We start from the raw sequence: 19,949 nt of genomic DNA, 5'->3' as shown, positions 1-19,949 counted from the left end.
CTTCCATCCTCCAGCTCCACAGCCACCAAGGTAGATTAGGTCTTTCCTCCCTGCCACTCTTGTCTTCTAGCATAAACACCTTTCCCACCCTGGCACAACTCACTGCAGTGGGTTTCCCAGTGTTTTCTTCTTCTAGAAACTGTAATTTGCTCAGAGTCAGGGTAGATCTAGCATGTTCTTGCCTAATACAAAGTCTTTCATTTTGGGGTGTCTAAGTGGGGTGAAGAAGAGGTTGGGGGCCACACCCAGCACTGTGCTGAGGAACAGCCATGTGTGGAGCAAGCCTTTTCACCACTCTTCGGTCTCTCTATGTCCCAAAGTCACCTGCTCAAAGTTGCTACTCTCACTTTTTCTTTTCTTGCCATACCTGGCAGGGTTCAGATGACCATATGAGGTGCTAAGGATCAAACCAGGGTCAGCCACAAGCCAGGTAAGTAACCTACCTACTGCACTTTCTCTAGCCGTGTTGCTCCCAATTTTATGTAAAAAAAATTTTTTAAAAAATTAACTGTGAAAAAGTTTACTGTTGGTAATCACTGTGTCATAAGTGTATATTCTTTAATACCATTCTTTAATACCATAAACCTGTTGTTACTCCAGCTAGGGCTGGAGCGATAGCACAGCGGTAGGGCATTTGCCATGCACGCAGCCAACATGGCCGACCCGAGTTTGATTCCTCCGCCCCTCTCGGAGAGCCCAGCAAGCTACCGAGAGTATCTTGCCCGCACGCAGAGCCTGGCAAGCTCCCCATGACGTATTCGATATGCCAAACACAGTAACAACAAAGTCTCCAATGGAGATGTTACTGGGCCTGCTTGAGCAAATCGACGAACAACGGGAGGACAGATCAGACAGATCAGACCATTAACCTGGCCGTAAAAATGGCTCTGCTGTCTTATAAGAAGAGTAATTAAAAACTTACAGTCAGTGGGCTTTATGGACATTTCTTCCAAGTCTATAACAAGATTATTAATTATAACTTATAAAGTATATTTCTCAATCAACTGAGTACTATATAGCAGGGATTTAATTACAGGGCACATGGGAAACTGAAGCAAACAATGTATACCATAAAAATTCTTCTAAATTAAATTATGGTCTCATTTACTTAATGTCTCTCATCAGTATAAATTCATCTATCTATGAAAGAACAGACTTTTTTTTTAATTTACATTATCCATAGGTTTCTTATAACTAAATGAGAACTAAGAAAAACCTCATGGTTGGAGAAATAGTATATGGGTTAAGGTGCTTGCCTTGTACATGGACAACCCTGGTTCCACCCATCCACAGTACCATATGGTCTTCCCCAAGCACCAAGCAAGGGACACCACAAGGTGTGGCCCAACCCTTCCAGTTTGTAAAAAAGAAAGCACTAGAGGGCAGAATGAAATCCCTCATTCTGTAGCATCTTTGTAATAAGAACTGCACAGACCTTTATCCTCTAGGCATGAGAGAAGACTTTCCATGGTCAATGGAAATCTTGCAAGTATGATTTGGAAAACCTATTTCTGTCACCTCTACCCTTTATTGACACCACAAAGAAAGCAGTTACAGTTTTGTAGTCCTATGTTTCAGCCTTTATATAAGATAATGTAGAATAATTTTACAGCAATAATTTTTAGAGTTAGGATATACAAATTATGGAACTACATTTTTAGTTTTGCTGTATCTACTCCCCAACAACAGACGGTCTAGTCTGCCAGCGGTATCTGATGCACATGGAAGGTATTAAGTACACTATGGAACTGACACTCTTTCCTACTCCATGAAGTGATATTCCCTCTCCCCTATGCCCCACCACCCTTTCTGGTGCCATGATTCAAACCCAGAGCCTGGCATGTGTGAGCATGCACACTCCCAGTCCCAAAGTGCTATTTCTGTCCATATGCTAGTAACAGAGACCTACAGAGACAGCTTGTATCACAACCCTACAAAGTGAACAAATGATGAATCTCAAACCCTGCTTCTGGGTTCAACAGTACCAGCTACTGAAATTGCCCTGCAATTTCAAACGTACCCTGGACATCTGCAATGTGTAGAAACCACTGCCTACTCACACACTATATGCTGCTTCAGGTTAGTGTGTCTGATGCTGACGTTTCCAGATTGTTGTCACGACTAGATCTCCCACCAGAGCCCCCAACTCACTGCTGCATGCGCATGGCAGGTTACCTTTGGTGGTGGTGCCCAAAGAAGCGGACGTCAACCTGATTGTCCTCTTTCTGCATGACTTTGGCTGGCCAGAATCCAAAACCTTTCATTTTTGCCCAAACCAGTTCATGATTAGGTATCTGGAAATAAAATGTTCTAACATGTTATATGGCCTTTAAAGTACTTGATATATCATTAATATGGCCTTCAAAGTACTTGATACATCATTAATATTTAACTACTTAGCATAAGCCACTCTGTTGTGGGTTCTGTGCCATACCCAAGGTTCTCTGGAGTCCCTGGAGTCCAACACAGCCCTCCTGCATCACCGAGCATGCACTCGGCCCACTGGTCATAGTATTATATCTCTAGAGCCACCCACTATTTTAAAAGTCATTACTTTCTAACTCATAAACACATGCAATTTTTCCCCACTGCAGCTGACTTTTTGTACCTTCAGGAAAAACACCAAAACACATTTAAATCTGGAGGCCTAGGAGATAGTTCCAAAGGGCTGGTGTGCATGCCTTGCATAATTCATGTCTTGAGTTCAATGCCAAGCACCAAAACCATCAGACCTGAGCATCACTAGTCACCTACCTCCAACTCCAAACGAAGATTTGCATGAAAGTAACAACATGCAGGACTGAAGAATAGTACAGAGCTTGTTAAGATGCTTGCCTTACATCCCACAGACCCTGGTTCAAATTCCTACCACTATATTTGGTCCTGCTCCCTCTCTCCCCCACAAACAAAGTAGCAACATGAATTTTCATTTCTCCTAAGACAGGAAAGCCACTTGTTTGAAAGTCTCTCTTTGGAATGATAAACCCTTGAAGGAAAGGGCCACATGTTTATCAGTGGCAGACATATAGAATAGCAACTTTTCTACTTGTGCAGTGTGATGGCCAGAAGTCTGCTAGAAACCCTAGTATGACTTGAGAAGCACAGTAACCCTCTTGAAGAAAAGCTTCTCTCAAGTGCCCTTATGTGGCACTCATCTGTCAGGGCCCTTGGAAATCATGCCACTTTGGGGAAAACTACGGTTTTAAAAATTAATACAAAGCCTCAGACTTCCTGTAAAATAAGCAGTAACATGAGGCCAGGGAGCTATCCTAGAGCCATGCATGAGACTCTGGTTCCAGCTCCAGCCCCACAGGGAGGGAGCAGCAGCACATCCTCAGTCCTAAACACTGAACTGCAGAAAGTATACATGTTTTTCTTTTTTGAACACTTTCCAGTTGGTCCCTAGGTCCCGTGACTCTAGGTAGCCCCCAAAATAAAGCCAAAGACTTACTAAGATTAAACACTGGGTCCCTTAATAAAGTAAGTTCCTCATTATAAAATCTGAAATGACAGGGGTCCCAATTTGGGGTTCTTTGTACCTTAGAGGTTAAACCCAGCTTGCTGATTCTGGGATTGCTGGTGATGATAGAGGGATGGTAGGGAGGGTGGGGGGTCAGGGGGCTGTGTCAAATCCATGCCTCTTGCATGCAAAATGTGCACACCAGCCCTTGAGCCATCATGCCAACACCCATGTTTCAGTTTTCATACTCATTAAAACCATATATAACTATGCACAACACAGAAATATTTACGAGGGCTTATAAACTAGGCAAACTGAAAATAATACTCCTTATACAGTATATCACCCAATTTATGACACAAAAAATTCACATACACAAGGGTAGCAGAACCAATTGTCAGGACGAGCATTTGACAAATAGAAACAATTCTTGCAAAGCTGTAGTTCATCCAGCTGAAAAAAAAGAGAAGCACCTGTTTTAGTCAACAGAGCACACACACTAAACATTATATCGATGTAAATTCACATTCCATCATCAAGGACAGTCTTCATGTTGACCCGTACTAAACCACCCCGGAAGAGCCTGTGCCACTTTCCCGTGTGCTTCCAGACAGACTGCGAGTAGAGGTAAAGTTTTCACAAGGCCTTTCAGGGTCTGTTCTGTTTCCTGCCCACTGGCTCCCCACTACCCAGCACTCAGACCCAATGCCACTTCCTCAGACACGTCTTCTCACTCGTCAGCAGGCCATGTGGAAGAGCAAGCCACAATCTCCATCACACTGCAAGGCAAACAATCGTATCTGCATACTATTGCTCCAGCCCCAACCTGACTGCTTTCCTTGAAAACTTAAATAAATTTGGGGGCCCAGAATAATAGCAGTACAGCAAGCAGGACTCTTGCCCTGCATACAGCCAACCTGGGTTCAATCCCTTATGGTCCCCCAAGCCCTGCCAGGAGTGATCCGAGTGCAGTGCCAGTATCAATCCCTGAGCACTGCCAGTGTGTCCCAAAAAGAAAAAAAAAAAACCCGGAAAAACAAAATGCCCCAAATTTTGTCTTACTTTGTTTTGTTTGTATATATGCTCTTTTTAAATCTCTCTCTCCAGAGAGCAGTTCCATGAACAGGATGTCCATACCTCAAATGGTATCTTATTCTTCCTAACAGACCTCATGACACAGCAGATACTCAGTATTTATTTATCTTTAATATTTCACTTGAAATGAATCCAAAAAACACTACCTTTTATCTGAATGGAGATACTTTCGCAAAGACAGGAAGATTATGGGTGTTTCAGGTTAGACAGATTTCTAACCTTCCCTTAAAGATGAATTTTAGAGGCTGAGGAAGTAACTTCATATGCTGAAGTACATGCTCTGCATGTAGGCTTCCTGGGTTAAATACCTTGACACCACGTCTCCTCAAACCCCCACCCCAGCACCACATGGGTACATTGCAAATACAAAATTTAAAATTTCACTAAGTAGAAATAGGAATTTTGTTGTTTATTTTTGCCTGAGTAGTCTAATAAGAAACCAAATCAAAGAAATATCAGGGCGTCTACCCAGTGCAAATAGTCACATATGCACAGTAATTCTCTTATGGGTAGTTCCAGACGAGGAAAATTGTTTTTGTAGAAGTTAGTAACTAACTCTAAAAAACAGTTCTGCCAGTATCCTGTACTTTCTCTAAGCACAATTCTGCCTGACTTATTTTTTCCTCTTTTTGCATTATTTTTATGTTATTAAAAACATGAAAATAAAGCAGGAAATGGTGAAATAAAATGTACTGAGAGAGTAGACTCAGGGAATCCACACTGACCACAGCAATAGTTTACTTCCTAGATGAGAGTACCTCATGACATGTGTCCTTATACAGCATCCGTGCCATGTCAGCCTGCTCACTGTCCGCTGTAATCAGAGAGAGAGACCACCTATTACCAACATTCCCGACAATATGTACTACAAACTATAAAATTAACGCAGACAGCTGCATTTTTCTTAAGTATGACAAAAGCGTGGATGTAATCGTTTCAAATAAGAACGTGTATTTGAAATAAAATTCAAGCAGCAAAATGAAATTCATAGGCAGCTTTCATTTTGTTTCCCACAACATACATTCTTTAGATACAGAGCAGTCTCATGATACCTTTGAATGATGACTAGTGTCGATTCAGTGTGGTCCAGTTAATCCTACACTCTGACTATACCACCAAACATTTTGTGTTCAAGACCTAACTAACATTATGGCCTACTTATGGATCATTAAGGTACACACCTTAAATGTAATGTTTTCTAGATGATATTTCTCAGTATAATAGGAAAGATACAAGGTATGAAAGATGCACAAAAAAGGTAAAGAAAATATTCAACCTCCATAGAAAATCACTGTGTTGTGCAGAAGCAACTGAGCATCAGCTTTGAACTCCTCGTAACTTCGGTATTTCCCTTCATTCACTTTCTGCAGAGGGCAAAACAAAAAGCAAAGAGTAACTAATGAAATCAACGGCATTAAAGGAACAGGGTTCCAGTGTGGGGCATAGCAGGGTCTTCCAGAATGCCATCACAACTACTCTTTGACTCACAGCTCCATCACCAGTTAGAATACCACAGCACGGTAAAGAGTGGCAGATCAGACATCCTTTGTACTGATTTACAGAGAATTCTGCAGCCTGAGTATCTGTGAAAAGGGCACAAGCTGTTGATGAGTGTATGGAGGAAGTAAACTGGTCAGTATAGTTTCTGAGAGCCCAGTTCCACAACTATCATTTTTGTGACACAGGAAAGCAAAGACTTAACAGGGAAAAAAAAAAAACTATTGGGGTTACAGAGCAGGGAGGGCACTTGCCATATACTGGGGCTGACCTGAGTTAGATCCTCTCTACCACATACAGCCCACCAAACCCCACCAGGACTAGGCCAGGACTAAGCACAGCTTCGAATAGCCCAGACAAACAAAGAGTGTTCTCTTCTCTGACTATGAAGGAGAAACATTTGTAACTCTTGGAACTTAAATTCCTCTGGGCAATACAAGGTCAGGGTTTCTCCTATATTGGCCAGATAAATACAAAGGATTTTTGTCATTGGATTCTTTTCAGTCAATGAAAGAAAAAGATTACAGAGGATATCCCAGGGATTTTGTGGTTGGACGGAGAGAGAAAATTTTGGTATTAAAGAGTTGACAAAGTTACAGGCAGTAATTTTCTTATACTGGTGGGTGTTGCTTTTAGGAACTCTGCTTAAAAACAGGCTGTCATGCTAAGATCTCTATAGAAATCAGAATTCACTTTTCCTGTTAAAGTTCTCTTAAGATCAAATTCAGGTGCCCTTTCTTCATCGAGGCATCTTAGAGTCCCTCAGATGATGACAGAACCTTTGTCTGGTGTCCTAATCATGTGCCCATTCACCAATGCCGGTGCTTCACTTTCACCCTCAGTTTCTGATGCCGCCAGACATGGATGCACTCGGTATTCCCAAAGCTCCTCCCCTGACTCTGGACATCAACACTATCAAAACCTGTATCTGTGGGGACTGTAAGCTCCTAAGAGCATTTAAATCACATATTCATCTTTCTTTTCCGTTCAGTTACTGGTTCTTTCCTGGGATCAGATAGCTAGAGAGCTAGCGGCACCTCCAGAAGGAGGCAAGCAGAGCTGTCAGTGAAGAGGGCTACAAAGGGCAGCTGGGTTCTTCACAATTTTAATTAAGAATAACAAAGTTACAATCTTTCTTCTGCTCAAGTTGGGTTGTTTTTTTTTTCCCTTTTCGCCCAACACTGTAAGTTAGTTCTATGCTCTAAGTTTTCCTTCAGACAAAATCCCAGACTACTACTGGTCAAAACTAGGTAGGAAATCTCTGTATCTGAAACATTAGATACATCAGCCTACAGTTCACTGTTCCTAATCAACCAGTTTAAAAGAATCTACAGGTTGCTTAAAAGCAGACATTTTAAAAGGTGACACTACCTTGCTCTAAGTGACATATGGCTCCTAGTGAGCATCTCAACACTCGCGCAGCGGCTGCCTGCCAGAGTTGGGCCTGGGTGGTGGTGTGGGGACCCACGACAGCAGGACAGCAGTGCTTTACCTCCTGGATGGTGGGGACATCGACCGCAGAGTGCACCAGCCTTCTGTACATCGGGTGTTTGCCATCCTTCCCCTTTTTATTAAGGTCTATGGCCTGAAACAGTCATTAGAGACATCAGTTTCAAAGGTGGTCATGACTGGGAGGATGCATTAGACCTACAAAGTTTAAGGCGGCCTTTCACATTTAAACATTTATCATTTTCACCTGATAAAGATGTTAATGTTCTACCCTAATGCTGATAAATATCTACACACACACAAAAAAAAAAGGAAAGAAAGAAAAAAATCTAAAAGTCTTTTACGGAAATATTTACCACATAAAAGCTGCCCCTTTCTACTGTCCTAAATATATCTGAACCATTAATTTGTAAAGAATGAAGCAAAGCTGCCACGTATCTGGGGACATTCTGAAACACCCTCCATAGGACTCACCCTCTCTTTCATGCGGGAGACAATGAACCTCAGGTATGTACTCATCTCCTGTTTGTTTGTGTTTTTCTTCTTGATACTCTGTTAAAAACAGAAAAGGCTAGATATATAATCTGATCATTTATATGTCTATACTCATGTAAAAAAACTACATAAAAGACTGTACTACATGTGATAGAAACTCTTTGCAATTTGTGTAGAAAATTAACATTTACTAAAACAAGGTCAAAATTGGAAAGTATGTTGCACTGACATACCTCAAGACAGTTTTTTTTTCTTATTTGGTATTTAAAATTTCACCGATTTTCACATGAAAGAAAATGATGACAACAATGATGATGTAATGACAAAGTATGATATAATCACGTTACTAAAATCCTCAATGGCTTAAATCCTTTGCAATGCATTTTAAATCAAGAATACAGAATAGTGAATTGCCATGTGACATTTCTTATTAAAAAGGTCATTAGAAATACATGTTGTTTATGAATGATGTACAGTGCAGCTGCACACACCTACTACATCATATAGCTCAGTAGTGACTCTACTTTCTATCAGTCTGGCGTGAAAGTTAATTGGTTCTTTATCTCAGAACATCTAACTTCATCTAAAGAAAAAATTACAGGGCTGCACCTGAGTGGACCATCATTCCTACATTATTATTCACATGATAGTAAGTCAGGACTATGTCCAAATGTAAGACGCTCCCTGGAATTAACTAAAGCAGGCTGAACCACTGTATGGTGAATGCTTTACTTTCATTCTCTACTCAGTGGTATTATTACTCCCCAAAGAGTATTATACACAGTAAATTATCTTAAAAGGCAGATATTTAGAAGAGTGTTTCCTGCAGTAGGCAATACCACCCGAGGTGGTAGTGAGGGTGTGCGAATGATGGGTGAGGCAGGTGTGTGGGGATAGGAGCTTCAGGTACAGTGGGCTGGTAGGGAGTGGGGTGTGCATTCTGTTTGTTCATTTGCTTAAACAAGGTAGATTTATAGGGGGGGTCACTAGATGATCTTTTTTTTCCCTCCCCCGAGAAGGGGATGGTAGGCCAAAATAAGTTTGTTTGGGAACCTCTGCTATAGAAGAAGTAAACATTTCTTGTGTATCTGAGAATACTTGGCAAGAACTCAAGCAGATTGATAATTCATGCCCATGACATTAAAATATCTGAGGAAAATGTGTGTGTGTGTGTGTGTGTGTGTGTGTGTGTGTGTGTATAAGACCCAGAAGAACATCAACTTAATTGAAAGCTGAGATTCACAGACTTCATGTTCCAAAGCTCTTTCATCTACTGGTCCCCTGAGTTCTGGCAATGCAGAAACACCATCAACCTGCCACTCTGTGCTCTGCTTTTAGCACCTATGCAAAGCTTCTGAATTCATGACCACGAAGAAAACAATTCTTTCCCATCTGTCAAACCCTAAAGAAACCAAACAGACTCTGGAATAAGCATTGGGCTTCACCTGAAGCCTCTAAGTGGGGATTTCTGAGAATCCCCATGCAGATTGAGGATTCTTCCTAAAGTCATGTTGTCTACATTGTCTGTCCATTCCTTCATCTCTTACTTCCTCTCAGATGGCGGTCAATGGCAAAGATGTAACCATCAGAATGCAGTGGCATTTCTTGGACCCCAGGTTCAAAACCTTCAGGGCTAGAAAAAAGCTTTGACGTAGTTTATGAATTCTCACTTCCAAAGAGGTCCTAATGGTGTCTCGAGCGCACCAACTCCTACGAAGAACTAATGCTCCCACCTGTAAGCAGAGAGCGGATATGGCTGCTCGTTCCTCATTCTGTAGACTGCCCAGAAAAAGAGCGGAGGGTGCAACCAGTGGATGAAAAGGCACAACCAGCTCTGTGTTTAGAAACATGTTCATGCCAGGAATCTTCCCAGGCACGGCTTTCTAAACTGAGCCAACAGTTTCATGAATTTAGACACAGGGAAAGGAGCGGAGTATGAGCGGAGTAAGAAGTCTGCTTTCTTAAATAAAGTTTGCACTTAGGAAACCTACATACCCTTAAGAAGAAAAGAAAGTCTCCAGTTACTTGCTTTATCGTGCATACCAATGCCAAACATTTTAAACACACTATGAAAACTGCTGCTCAAACATCAAACATTTGATCAACCATTAAGTCACAAATCTGTAAAGTCAGAGACAATAGCCATCTGTTTCAGGATAGACATTGTGGAATACTATCTGTGTGTGAAGTTATGGCTCTTCCAAAAGTTAACATAACTAAAGGAAACTGCAACCAATACTTTATGCTGAAATGGAACTGTAATGGGCATAGATATTGTCGTGTGTGGAATTAAGCAGGAGATGCTCCTCATATTTGGGTCTTCCTTGACTGTCTCAAACCCAAAAAGGTTGGGTTTTTTGAACTTAGGAAGTACTTCACAGTTAATCACAATCTAAATTCTTGTTTGTAGAGCCTTAGGAAGAAATTAAGGAAATCAATGTTTATCAGCAAAACTGCAGTCCTATGATTGGAATAACACTGTAGCTAAAACACCCCAGATCCAGTTCTTTGTGTGAAATGGGAGAGAAAACCCTATGCACTGTTTAAGTTTAGGGATCTTGGGACTAAAATGTTCATGTTTAAGCAGAGGCCTATTTTCCAGTCTCTATGAACATGGATGTTACATGCTTACATTGGTTTCATCTGCTTAAATTCTTAACTAAATTTATAATTTACTCAAGGAAAATGCAACCAACACTTTATGCTGAAACGTGCAGCAACAGTCTTTTACTTTGGGGAAGACGCCAAATGCACAGAATTGAGGCTGAGTCTTACTTTCACAAAACTAAAGTAGGACAGAAACTTGATTTTATATCATATTTAAATCAACTTTGAATCAGGGTACTTTGCTATGTGCAATTAAATGTAGTGACATGAGGCCTGAAAAAAACTGGTTCAGCAAAATGCAAAAGGAAACAAGGGTTCATATTACCTCGTGGACCACACTTTCTTCTGAGCCCTCTCAGCTCAGAGTACTTCCAAGTATTAGCTTCTTGTACCATCGCAGGAGGACATATTCCTCATGTGATAAAGTGCCATCAAATTCAGATACCCTACACTTTGGCTGAGCATTAGAACCACTTGGAAAAATCCATTAAGAGCAGCATGCGGCCACAGAGACAGAATTGGAGTTAAGTGCTTGCTTGCACATGGTCAAGCCTGGTTCCATTCCTGACACCAGATGGGGTCCCCTGAACCCCACCAGGAGTGATCCCTAAAGCATAACAAAAGCAGTAGCCCCTGAATACCACCAGACATGATCCCCAAACCTCCCAATAAATTAAAGTCACTAATGTCCATTCATATGAAGTCCTGGAACAGGCTTAACTTTATCTAGGAAAGAAAACAGACTGATGGGAAGAGAGGTAAAAGTGGGGTGGGGGGTTCAAAGGTCATGTTTGTGCCTCAGTGGGACATACAAGTTCATATGTCAGTCTATTCAAGATACGTGTGAAGCACCGTAGTGTAAATTCCACCCAAAAGGGACGAAACCATCAGTTAAGGTCTAAGTACCATCCCCAGGGTTCTGCCAAGACTAATCAGGGGAGTGGGCATTCGCAGGCCTAACATACAGTCCTGAGGGGCATCACCACATATGCCAACACGAGGGAGGGCGTCTTCTACTTCTGCCTCATCAGACCTTTAGATCCTACAGCTCCATGAAGTCTCCCATCTGCTTGCTGACAGAAACTGGGGCTCACCATCATGTTACAGCCATTGACTGATTCTTTTCAGTTGCTCATTAGAAATATCAAGGGTCTGGATCATGTAGAACTTTCACAATTAAGATGACCGATTTTTTATTGCAAGCCTTTAGGTTACTTATTTCATCTTTTAAGACTACAACCACCAATATTATTATTATTATTTTGATTTGGGGATCACATTCAGTGGTACTCAGAGGCTTCTTCGGGCTATGTACTTAAGAGTTGGGGAACCATGCAATACTGGGGGCGGGGGCTGGTGGTGGGAGTGACCATGGAGACCACAGAGCTCCCCCATGCAAAGCCTACACTCCAAGCCTTTGAACTGCCTTCCCAGCTCTTATCTTTATCTCTTACTCACAGGTCCAATCCAAGCATAAAGTTTTCCTGAGGACAAAAATTGAATTGTGCAGAAAAGATAGGACACGAATTGAGATCCACACAAGCAGTTAGGCTGGGAAGTGAATGTGGCCCCTAAAGGCACAGAGCCCCTACCTGGACTTTGACTGCCAGGCAGCTGGGACGCATTCCTCCCCGCCTGGTGAGGTGGGTGAAGGGGCTTGTTCCATGAACTGAAGCAAGTCAAAGAGAGGGCTCTGAACAGATACAAACTCTCAACAATGTGTAGCAACAAAAGCCTTTGCCATAAAATGTATTCCCATGGACTAGAGCAATACAACAGCAGGCAGGGCACTTGTCTTGCACTCCAGGTGTGGGTCAAAACAATCAAAAATGTATTTAGAGGTATTACACTTGTGGGCTAAGACTTTGCAGTAGTCCGTATTTCACAAAGGAAATCAACAAAGCACTGAGTTTCTGTCCCAGCACTGCCCCATAAGTCTTCCTGGTCAATAAGGTGTTAGGAGGTGCTGGTTCTATCCTTGCCAGTGAAGTGTTTCTATTGGTTTCTGTCAGAAAAACTGTATCAATAATGTCAGCTTGATAAAAAGCTACCTGAGTGAAAGTACAACATCACTGCTATTCTTTTTTTTTGTTGTGGGGGGGGGGGGTGGTGGTGAGTGTGAGGGGGGTGGAGGAGAAGAGAGGGGTGGTGTTGATATCTGGCAGTGCCCCTAGCTCTGTGCTCAGGGATCACTCCTGATGTAGTATGTGGGGCTAGGGACTGAATCCAGATCAGGCAAGTGCCCAATCCCCTGGACACTCCAGTCCCAGATTCAATTCTTTCCTTATTATGATTATGGAAGAATCATAATAAGAATTATAAGAAAGGCCTCCTTGCAAAAAGAGTACAGCTTAGAATCCATCATCGCAAAAATAGCCCTTTAAATTCTGTTAAACATCTACAAATCAATCAAGAAACTTTCTATGACATGGCCAAAGCGGCTGCAACCATTTTCTTTCTTTCTTTTTTAACCCCAGTGCTGAAAACCCAGTACTCATGCATACAAGGCATATGAGTCACATCTCTTCCCCACCCCTCCCACTCCAATCCTTGAAACTATTTCATAAATGGCAATAGTCTCAAGGCTGATGCTGTATTACAGATGTGTTTAAGGAGGAAAACGTTAGAGAACCTTAAACATCTTTTTGAGTAAGAGAGTGTAACAGTTATGAATAGATGCTGAGCAATAAATTAGGCAAGTACAGGTGGATGCCACAAAATGGAATACAGTAATGCTGCCTTGGGTATCCTTGGCTAGGACAGGCTCTGGCATCTTACTATTCAACAAGTACTACTTGAATGGAACAGATGGGAAGCATTACCAGCAAACTTCACTTGACTATGAGAGTCCTCCATAGCACTGTCACACTGTCCTCCTGTTGTTCATCGATTTGCTCAAGCGGGCACCAGTAACGTCCCCATTGTGAGACTTATTGTTACTGTTTTTGGCATATCAAATACACCATGGGGAGCTTGCCAGGCTCTATGAGAGGAACAAAGGAATTGAACCCAGGTCGGCTGCATGCAAGGCAAACGCCCTACCCGCTGTGCTATCGCTCCAGCCCAAAAAAAAGAGTCCTCCATGTAGTTGAAAAACAAAATATGAGGTCCATCCAAAATGTAACTAATATGTACTTCTGGCCTATGAAACATTCAAATGACAGGTAATACTAGAAATCATAGAAGACCTCGGCGCATTTGATGCCCGAGCCCATGTGCTGCTTGTGCCCACGTGGCCGAGCACATGTGGTACCCGAGCACATGTGTCGCCCGCATCTCCCCTCTTGAGATGTGTACTTTCATGCTTTCGTGTCTAACTTTACTCTCTCACTCTCTCTCCCTCCCTCCATACCTAAAAATCCTCCAAATAAAATCTATTTACTTCAAAAAAAAAAAAAAAAAAAAAAAAAAAAAAAAAAAGAAATCATAGAAGACCTCAACAAATAAGGGCTCACATAGTGAGCTTACAATCATGTAGTGATCTTACAATCATAGGTACCTGCTGGAGGAGAGGATTCCCATGTTCCTACCCAAGGCAGACTGCTAAACTCGCATACTCCATACTGTTCTAATATAGGTGGCCTCAGTTGGAGGATCTGCAGGTAAGTCACCTACATTGTTTCAGACATCAGGGGTTCCAGATTCTATTCTACAACTCTTTGCAATCACTGAACAGAAAAGAGTCAGAAAGAATCCTACCTGCACATAAACTGCTGTGCTACTGTGGCAAGTAGAAGGCTCTAGGGAGCTTTCTACAACCACCTGAAACAACTGAATACAAAGAAACCCAAAGATGTGAAACTAACAAGAGAACTGACAAGGAGGAAGTAACCTAAAGATCTGCCATTTTTCTGACCAAGACAATGTAACTCCAGCAGCCCATCATGATGTTACTTTCTAAGACCATTTTCTAAAGATCCACTTATGCTTGTTCACCCCCAGTACTGATACAATGCCCAAAGCAGCAAATAGCATCTCTCCTCCTAAACACTGGGCAAATCCACTGCTGCCTGTGGAATGCCTTTACCCACATGAGTTCCCTACAGCTCCACCCCAAGTCTCCCAGACCCAATCTAGCAAAAGTCATGTGCACTTGAGTTTCTAGCAGTTTGGTTTTCTTTTAATTTTTAGTTTTAAAGCAACTTAGGTTAACCAATCTCCCTGATGCTGTCACAGTATGCCTTCTTGTCATAGATAAGGCTAAGAAGTCAGATGGTACTTCCAAACACTAAGAACATTTTGAGGTGAACTCTTGGTTCATGCTGAGAAACAGGACCCCAACTCACTGGTCTCTCCCTATTTGGGAAATTGGTTCCAGATTTTCAAAACAGCACTGAATAGTTATCTGTGATGAACCCAGTCCTTTCCAATTAAGGCCAGCAAGTCTTCAGCATTCTGGCATGCTGTATCAACTGTTAAAGCACCACCTCAAACTATAGGTCACAAAAATGATTGGTATTATAAAAACATACATGGTTTCTAAATTCATGACTATGTCCACAATCACAAAGAAAACAACTACAATATCTTTAGTAAAAGGGATATGTATGTGCATGACAGGACTTTTATTGAAAAGTAAATGTATTTTGGGGGGAAACCTGAAACTTCTCAGTGACTTGTTACAGGGATTTGATAATAAGAAAAAGATGGGATATTCACAGATTTTGCATCTATGGTTTCTTCCCTTTCCCAGAAAACAGTGGCCTGTGAAGAAATTATACCAAAAGATAGGAGGCAGAATACACGCCTCAATCAAGTTTTCTTTTACCCCCTTGGAAACCAGTGACATGTCTCTGGGGGTCATGAAATGAACACCATCTGCTCTCCGTTTAATGAAGCAAACAAAACCATGAATTTGCAGACAATAAAAAGAAATTGTGCACGTGAACAAAATTCTCAGTTCATTAATGCTATAAACAAAAAGAGTTTCCTGTTTATCTAGATTAAGTTATAGCCATTTGATATAGGAACAAGCCTGAATATTATCTACTTAATTCCTTAAGAGTTAAAAACCAAAAGCTAAAATTCAATTAAGGTTCTATAAGAGCTCCAAAAGATAAGCGCAAAGACCAAATACTCCACCGCCCAGAAACTCCACACTCACACTCTAGCCCTTCTCACCAAGGTTGATTTATCAGACTCATTGACAGAGGGAGGCATTTTTCTTTGTCTGCTTGGGTCCAGAGCAGTCTTACAGAGATCTCTTTGATTTTGGGGTCATAGCTGGTGCTGCTCCAAGGGCTACTTCTGGCTTAGTTCTCAGGGGTCACTCCATGATATGGCTATGGGGACAGTGCAGTGCTGGAAACGGAAGCAGGGTCTCCTATCTGCAGAGGCCATACTTGAATCCTTCCCACTCTTGGGTCAGCCTTTAGACCCTCAGGTCTTAACAATGCTCCCATTCTTTCTACCTTTCAAGCTTGTGATCAACAGTGAAAACAACCTTTTGAAGATCTTTTGAAATTAAGTTTCTACTTGTGTTGTAAGATAGAGTTGTTTTTAAAAACTGTAAAAATGTTATTTTTTTCCACTGAAAGAAAAAACCTTCACAGCTTCTACTTAATATTTAAAACTCCAAACTATATTCCAAATATGTTTATATTAATTCTGAGGTAAAGTTACTTTACTTTCAAGTGAAAATACTATTTCCCCCTTACTAAGAAAGACTGCTCTAGGAAGCAAGAAGTGAGGTTTACTGTCGAAGTACAGGAAAAATATGCTAAAAGTATTTCCGTTTAGCACCTGATTTTGAACATTAAATGAACATTTTCCCTACTTTTGGAACAAATAATTTTTTAAACATATTCAAAGGAATGAAAAAGATTCAGAAGTAAAATCCTACCTTTAATTTCAACCAATTTTATCATTTTTCTATTTCCCAATAATTCCACTTTGATTCTGTCTTATTTCCTTGTCTATTTTTCTTGTGCTTCTGTAATTTACTAGTGGGCTAAGCCAACTCACCATATAATTCATCTATTAACACAAATTGCAAATTGTGTGATTCTTAAACAGAGAAATACCATTCAAAACATGTGTGAGGGACTAGTTATTTTCCAGCTTTTAGTGACATATTGAAATAATATATCCTCCCATCCATTATTATAAATTAGCAATTTTTAATTTTATTAATGCCTTAACTGATCCTGTTTGTTTTGGTGTTATATCCAGTGGTGCCTTGAGATGAAACCACGGTAGATCATGTGCAAGGCTCTAACCTCACAGCTATCTCGCCAGTCCCTAAACTTATTTTTTCATAAAATTACAATAAATGTCACCAATGGGGTGCAAAGTGAACCACAGTTTGTCTATTACAAAAGGAATACAAAAATGCTTAAATTTTAAATTATAAAATTCTAAGATGAACACTGCAGGAAGGATTCAACCAAGCAACACTCCATGCTGGAGGCCCAGGCGTTTTGAGTGAATGCTGTGGATGTGCTTACATTGTCCTTTTCAGTCTATTTCAGTCCAAATGGGAAAAGCTTCATTTGTCTGGTTTTAAATGGAGCAATAACATGACTTTATAATTACTCTTAGGTTATGAAAACAAAACTCACCTATGTAAGGAATTTGAACACATTGAAAGATGCAAGAAAACTGGGCTGAACCCACTTTTACTGCATGTTTCAAAACTGTCAAACTGAAGAATACCAACTACTACTTTTCTATACAACTTTTACTCTCCTAAATTACTCTTTCCACACATACCAGAATCTGAGCAAAAGCAGCATAATCAGATTAGGGAGCTATGTTTACTACACTGTATCACATGGATCATGAATTTAGGATTATGACACACTATCTGATGGTACACAAGGGCCTACACTATCTCATACATTTTGTATCTTTCTGGAGGGAGGAGTAACCCTTAAGACTACTGAGCTTGGGCTGGAGCAATAGCACAGCGGGTAGAGCATTTGCCTTGCACGTGGCCGACCCGGGTTCGATTCCCAGCATCCCATATGGTCCCCTGAGCACCGCCAGGGGTAATTCCTGAGTGCAGAGCCAGGAGTAACCCCTGTGCATGGCCGGGCATGACCCAAATAGCAAATAAATAAAAATTAAAGTTTAAAAAAAAAAAAAAGACTACTGAGCTTATGCTCAGGTAAAGTAACTCTCAGCTCTGAACTCAGAGGTTACCCCTAGTAGGACTTGGGGAACCTGCTTAAGTACCAGGGATCTAACTTGGGCCTCCAGAGTATACACTCAGTCTCCTGAGGTTATCAATTCAGCCAATATTCTGTATCTCATGGTTGGATGCAGTGTGCTACAATGTGTCACATTTACTTGAAACCAGGAAGCAGTTGAATCATTATGTCTATCTAAGATGCAGCGCTATTACACTGTACTCCATCCACTATTAGGGAGAGGATGCAGGGTTTACTGCAGTGTCTGGATTTGAAACGGCCATATTATACACCGCATCTCACAGTCAGGATGCAATGTTTCAATGTGCACTTTATACCTGGCTGCTATATATGTGTGTGGGTGAGGGGGCGCGCAGGGGGGGAAGGAGGAGGCAAAGGGACAGGACAGTAAGGTTTAAAAAAAAAAAGCTGACTTTTGTCCTCCCATAAATGGTTTTTCACAAATAAAAAAAAGAAAAAAAAAAAAAGAAAATCAAAAAATAAATAAATAAATAAATAAAACTAAGGTTTAATAGGGGAAAATAAATGCCAGGCTCTTACAAGACTAATTTTTATACTAAACAGAATTTTTCTTGGAGTAGCACTGGCATTCAGAATGTATGTGTTCTAAAACTGTACTACCAAAGTAGGAAGCTGGAAGCTGCATGTGCTGACAGAAATTCACTGCCCAGTCTCCCAAATCACCGTGGCACACAATCTCAGTGGACCCTACTGGAAAGAGAGAACATCCCCAATCCCCACAGAGAAGGCTACTACCACACAGTGCTGCTCTGAAAGGCCATAAAGTGAAATGAGTAATTGTAGTGCTTCTGGGACATCACTCTCTTGCACATTTTTTTCCCCTTTTTAGGTCACACCCGGCGATGTACAGGGGTTACTCCTGGCGCATGCACTCAGGAATTACTTCTGGTGGTACTTGGGGGACCAAATGGGATGCTGCAAATTGAACCCGGGTCGGCAGCATGCAAGGCAAACGCCCTACCCACTGTGCTATCGCTCCTGCCCTTCCTCATGTCCTTATTTTTGAAAAGGTCTAACTCAAGCAGGATCATGATACTAAGCAGGCACAGAGGTCAGTGCCAGAAAAGGTGCCATGCAAGCACACACAGATGTACCCATCCCACAATACTCACCTTCACATGAGTGACAAAAGGCCCCCACACACACACATATGCATGCGCGCACACGCACAAACACACACGCACTTGCATGTACAGGCTGGGTACACTACACAGGCCTATGTTTCCAAAACTACAGCACAAAGATTAAAAAGACTATAATTTGGATATACATGAAAATGAAGCAAAATTTAAATGATACATCCATCTGTATTCTATAATACTGCTAACAAGAAAACTGAAAAATACTTTCATAATCATATACAAGGCTATTCCCTTCTGAAAAGAAAAAAAAAATCAAGAACTGAAATTGCCTCCTCTTCAAATGTAAGGGTTTCATTTCAGTAAATTTATCCTGTGAAGATTATCAAAGTGCCCCCATCAAATACATTAGTCACGAATCAATACACAAATTATTTTTTTCTTTTTTGGGTTATACCCAGCAGTGGCTATACCTGTCTTGCTGCTCAGAGCTCACTCCTGGCAGTGCTCAGGGAACCACATGTAATGTTAGGGACTGAACCTAAGAGTCCTTCAGGTAAAGTATGTGCTTTAGGGCCTACTGAGCTATCTCTCTGGCCCATTTTTTTTTAAAATATACTTATCTATAGTGTGCTCTTCTTTTTTGGAGATGGATGGGGAGACTTTGGCCATACTCAGCAGTGCTCAGGGGCTATTCCTAGCTCTGCACTCAGGAATAACCCTTAGAGGTGTTTGGGGAAACCACATATGGTGCAGGGGATTCAACCCAGTTGGAAGAATGCTTTAACCACTGTTAAATACTGTGTTTTAAAAGTAAGATTATTTGAATAAATTGTATCTTAAAAGCAAATTTCACTTTAAAGTTGGTTTTCTCAGTTTCCTACAGAAATAGCTTACACTGAGCAGACTGCCCCTCACAGTGAACAAGCCACGTTGAAGAACCCCTGGGTGGTCTACCCACATGCATCACTGAGGAGTAAATGCACTGGGATACATCCCTTCTATTTTACTTGGGTCCGTGACAACAGAAATCACACCCATGTAAATCATCACTCACTGTACCATTGAGCCACACTCTGAACCTTTAAATTTTAC

At 41.2% G+C, this 19,949-nt stretch overlaps 1 protein-coding gene across 9 annotated transcripts in view; it reads right to left on the bottom strand.

The window, feature by feature from the left end:
- Positions 1 to 19,949, bottom strand: part of ZMYND11 (zinc finger MYND-type containing 11) — a 96,023-nt gene that overhangs the window by 9,798 nt on the left and 66,276 nt on the right. For all 9 annotated transcript variants that reach the window (XM_056114752.1, XM_056114751.1, XM_056114750.1 and 6 more), the window contains 6 exons: positions 7,976 to 8,053; positions 7,545 to 7,637; positions 5,832 to 5,919; positions 5,314 to 5,369; positions 3,836 to 3,913; positions 2,176 to 2,294 (listed from right to left, as the gene is read on the bottom strand). In XM_056114752.1, the coding sequence (XP_055970727.1) occupies positions 2,176 to 2,294; positions 3,836 to 3,913; positions 5,314 to 5,369; positions 5,832 to 5,919; positions 7,545 to 7,637; positions 7,976 to 8,053 (512 nt within the window). The remainder of the gene's footprint in view (positions 1 to 2,175; positions 2,295 to 3,835; positions 3,914 to 5,313; positions 5,370 to 5,831; positions 5,920 to 7,544; positions 7,638 to 7,975; positions 8,054 to 19,949) is intronic.

Source organism: Sorex fumeus, unplaced genomic scaffold, assembly GCF_029834395.1.
Source record: "Sorex fumeus unplaced genomic scaffold, SorFum_2.1 ptg000026l, whole genome shotgun sequence".
Classification (NCBI taxonomy): Eukaryota; Metazoa; Chordata; class Mammalia; order Eulipotyphla; family Soricidae; genus Sorex; species Sorex fumeus.
The sequence above is the reverse complement of the archived record's forward strand: the minus strand, read 5'-3'. Positions and strand labels throughout refer to the sequence as shown.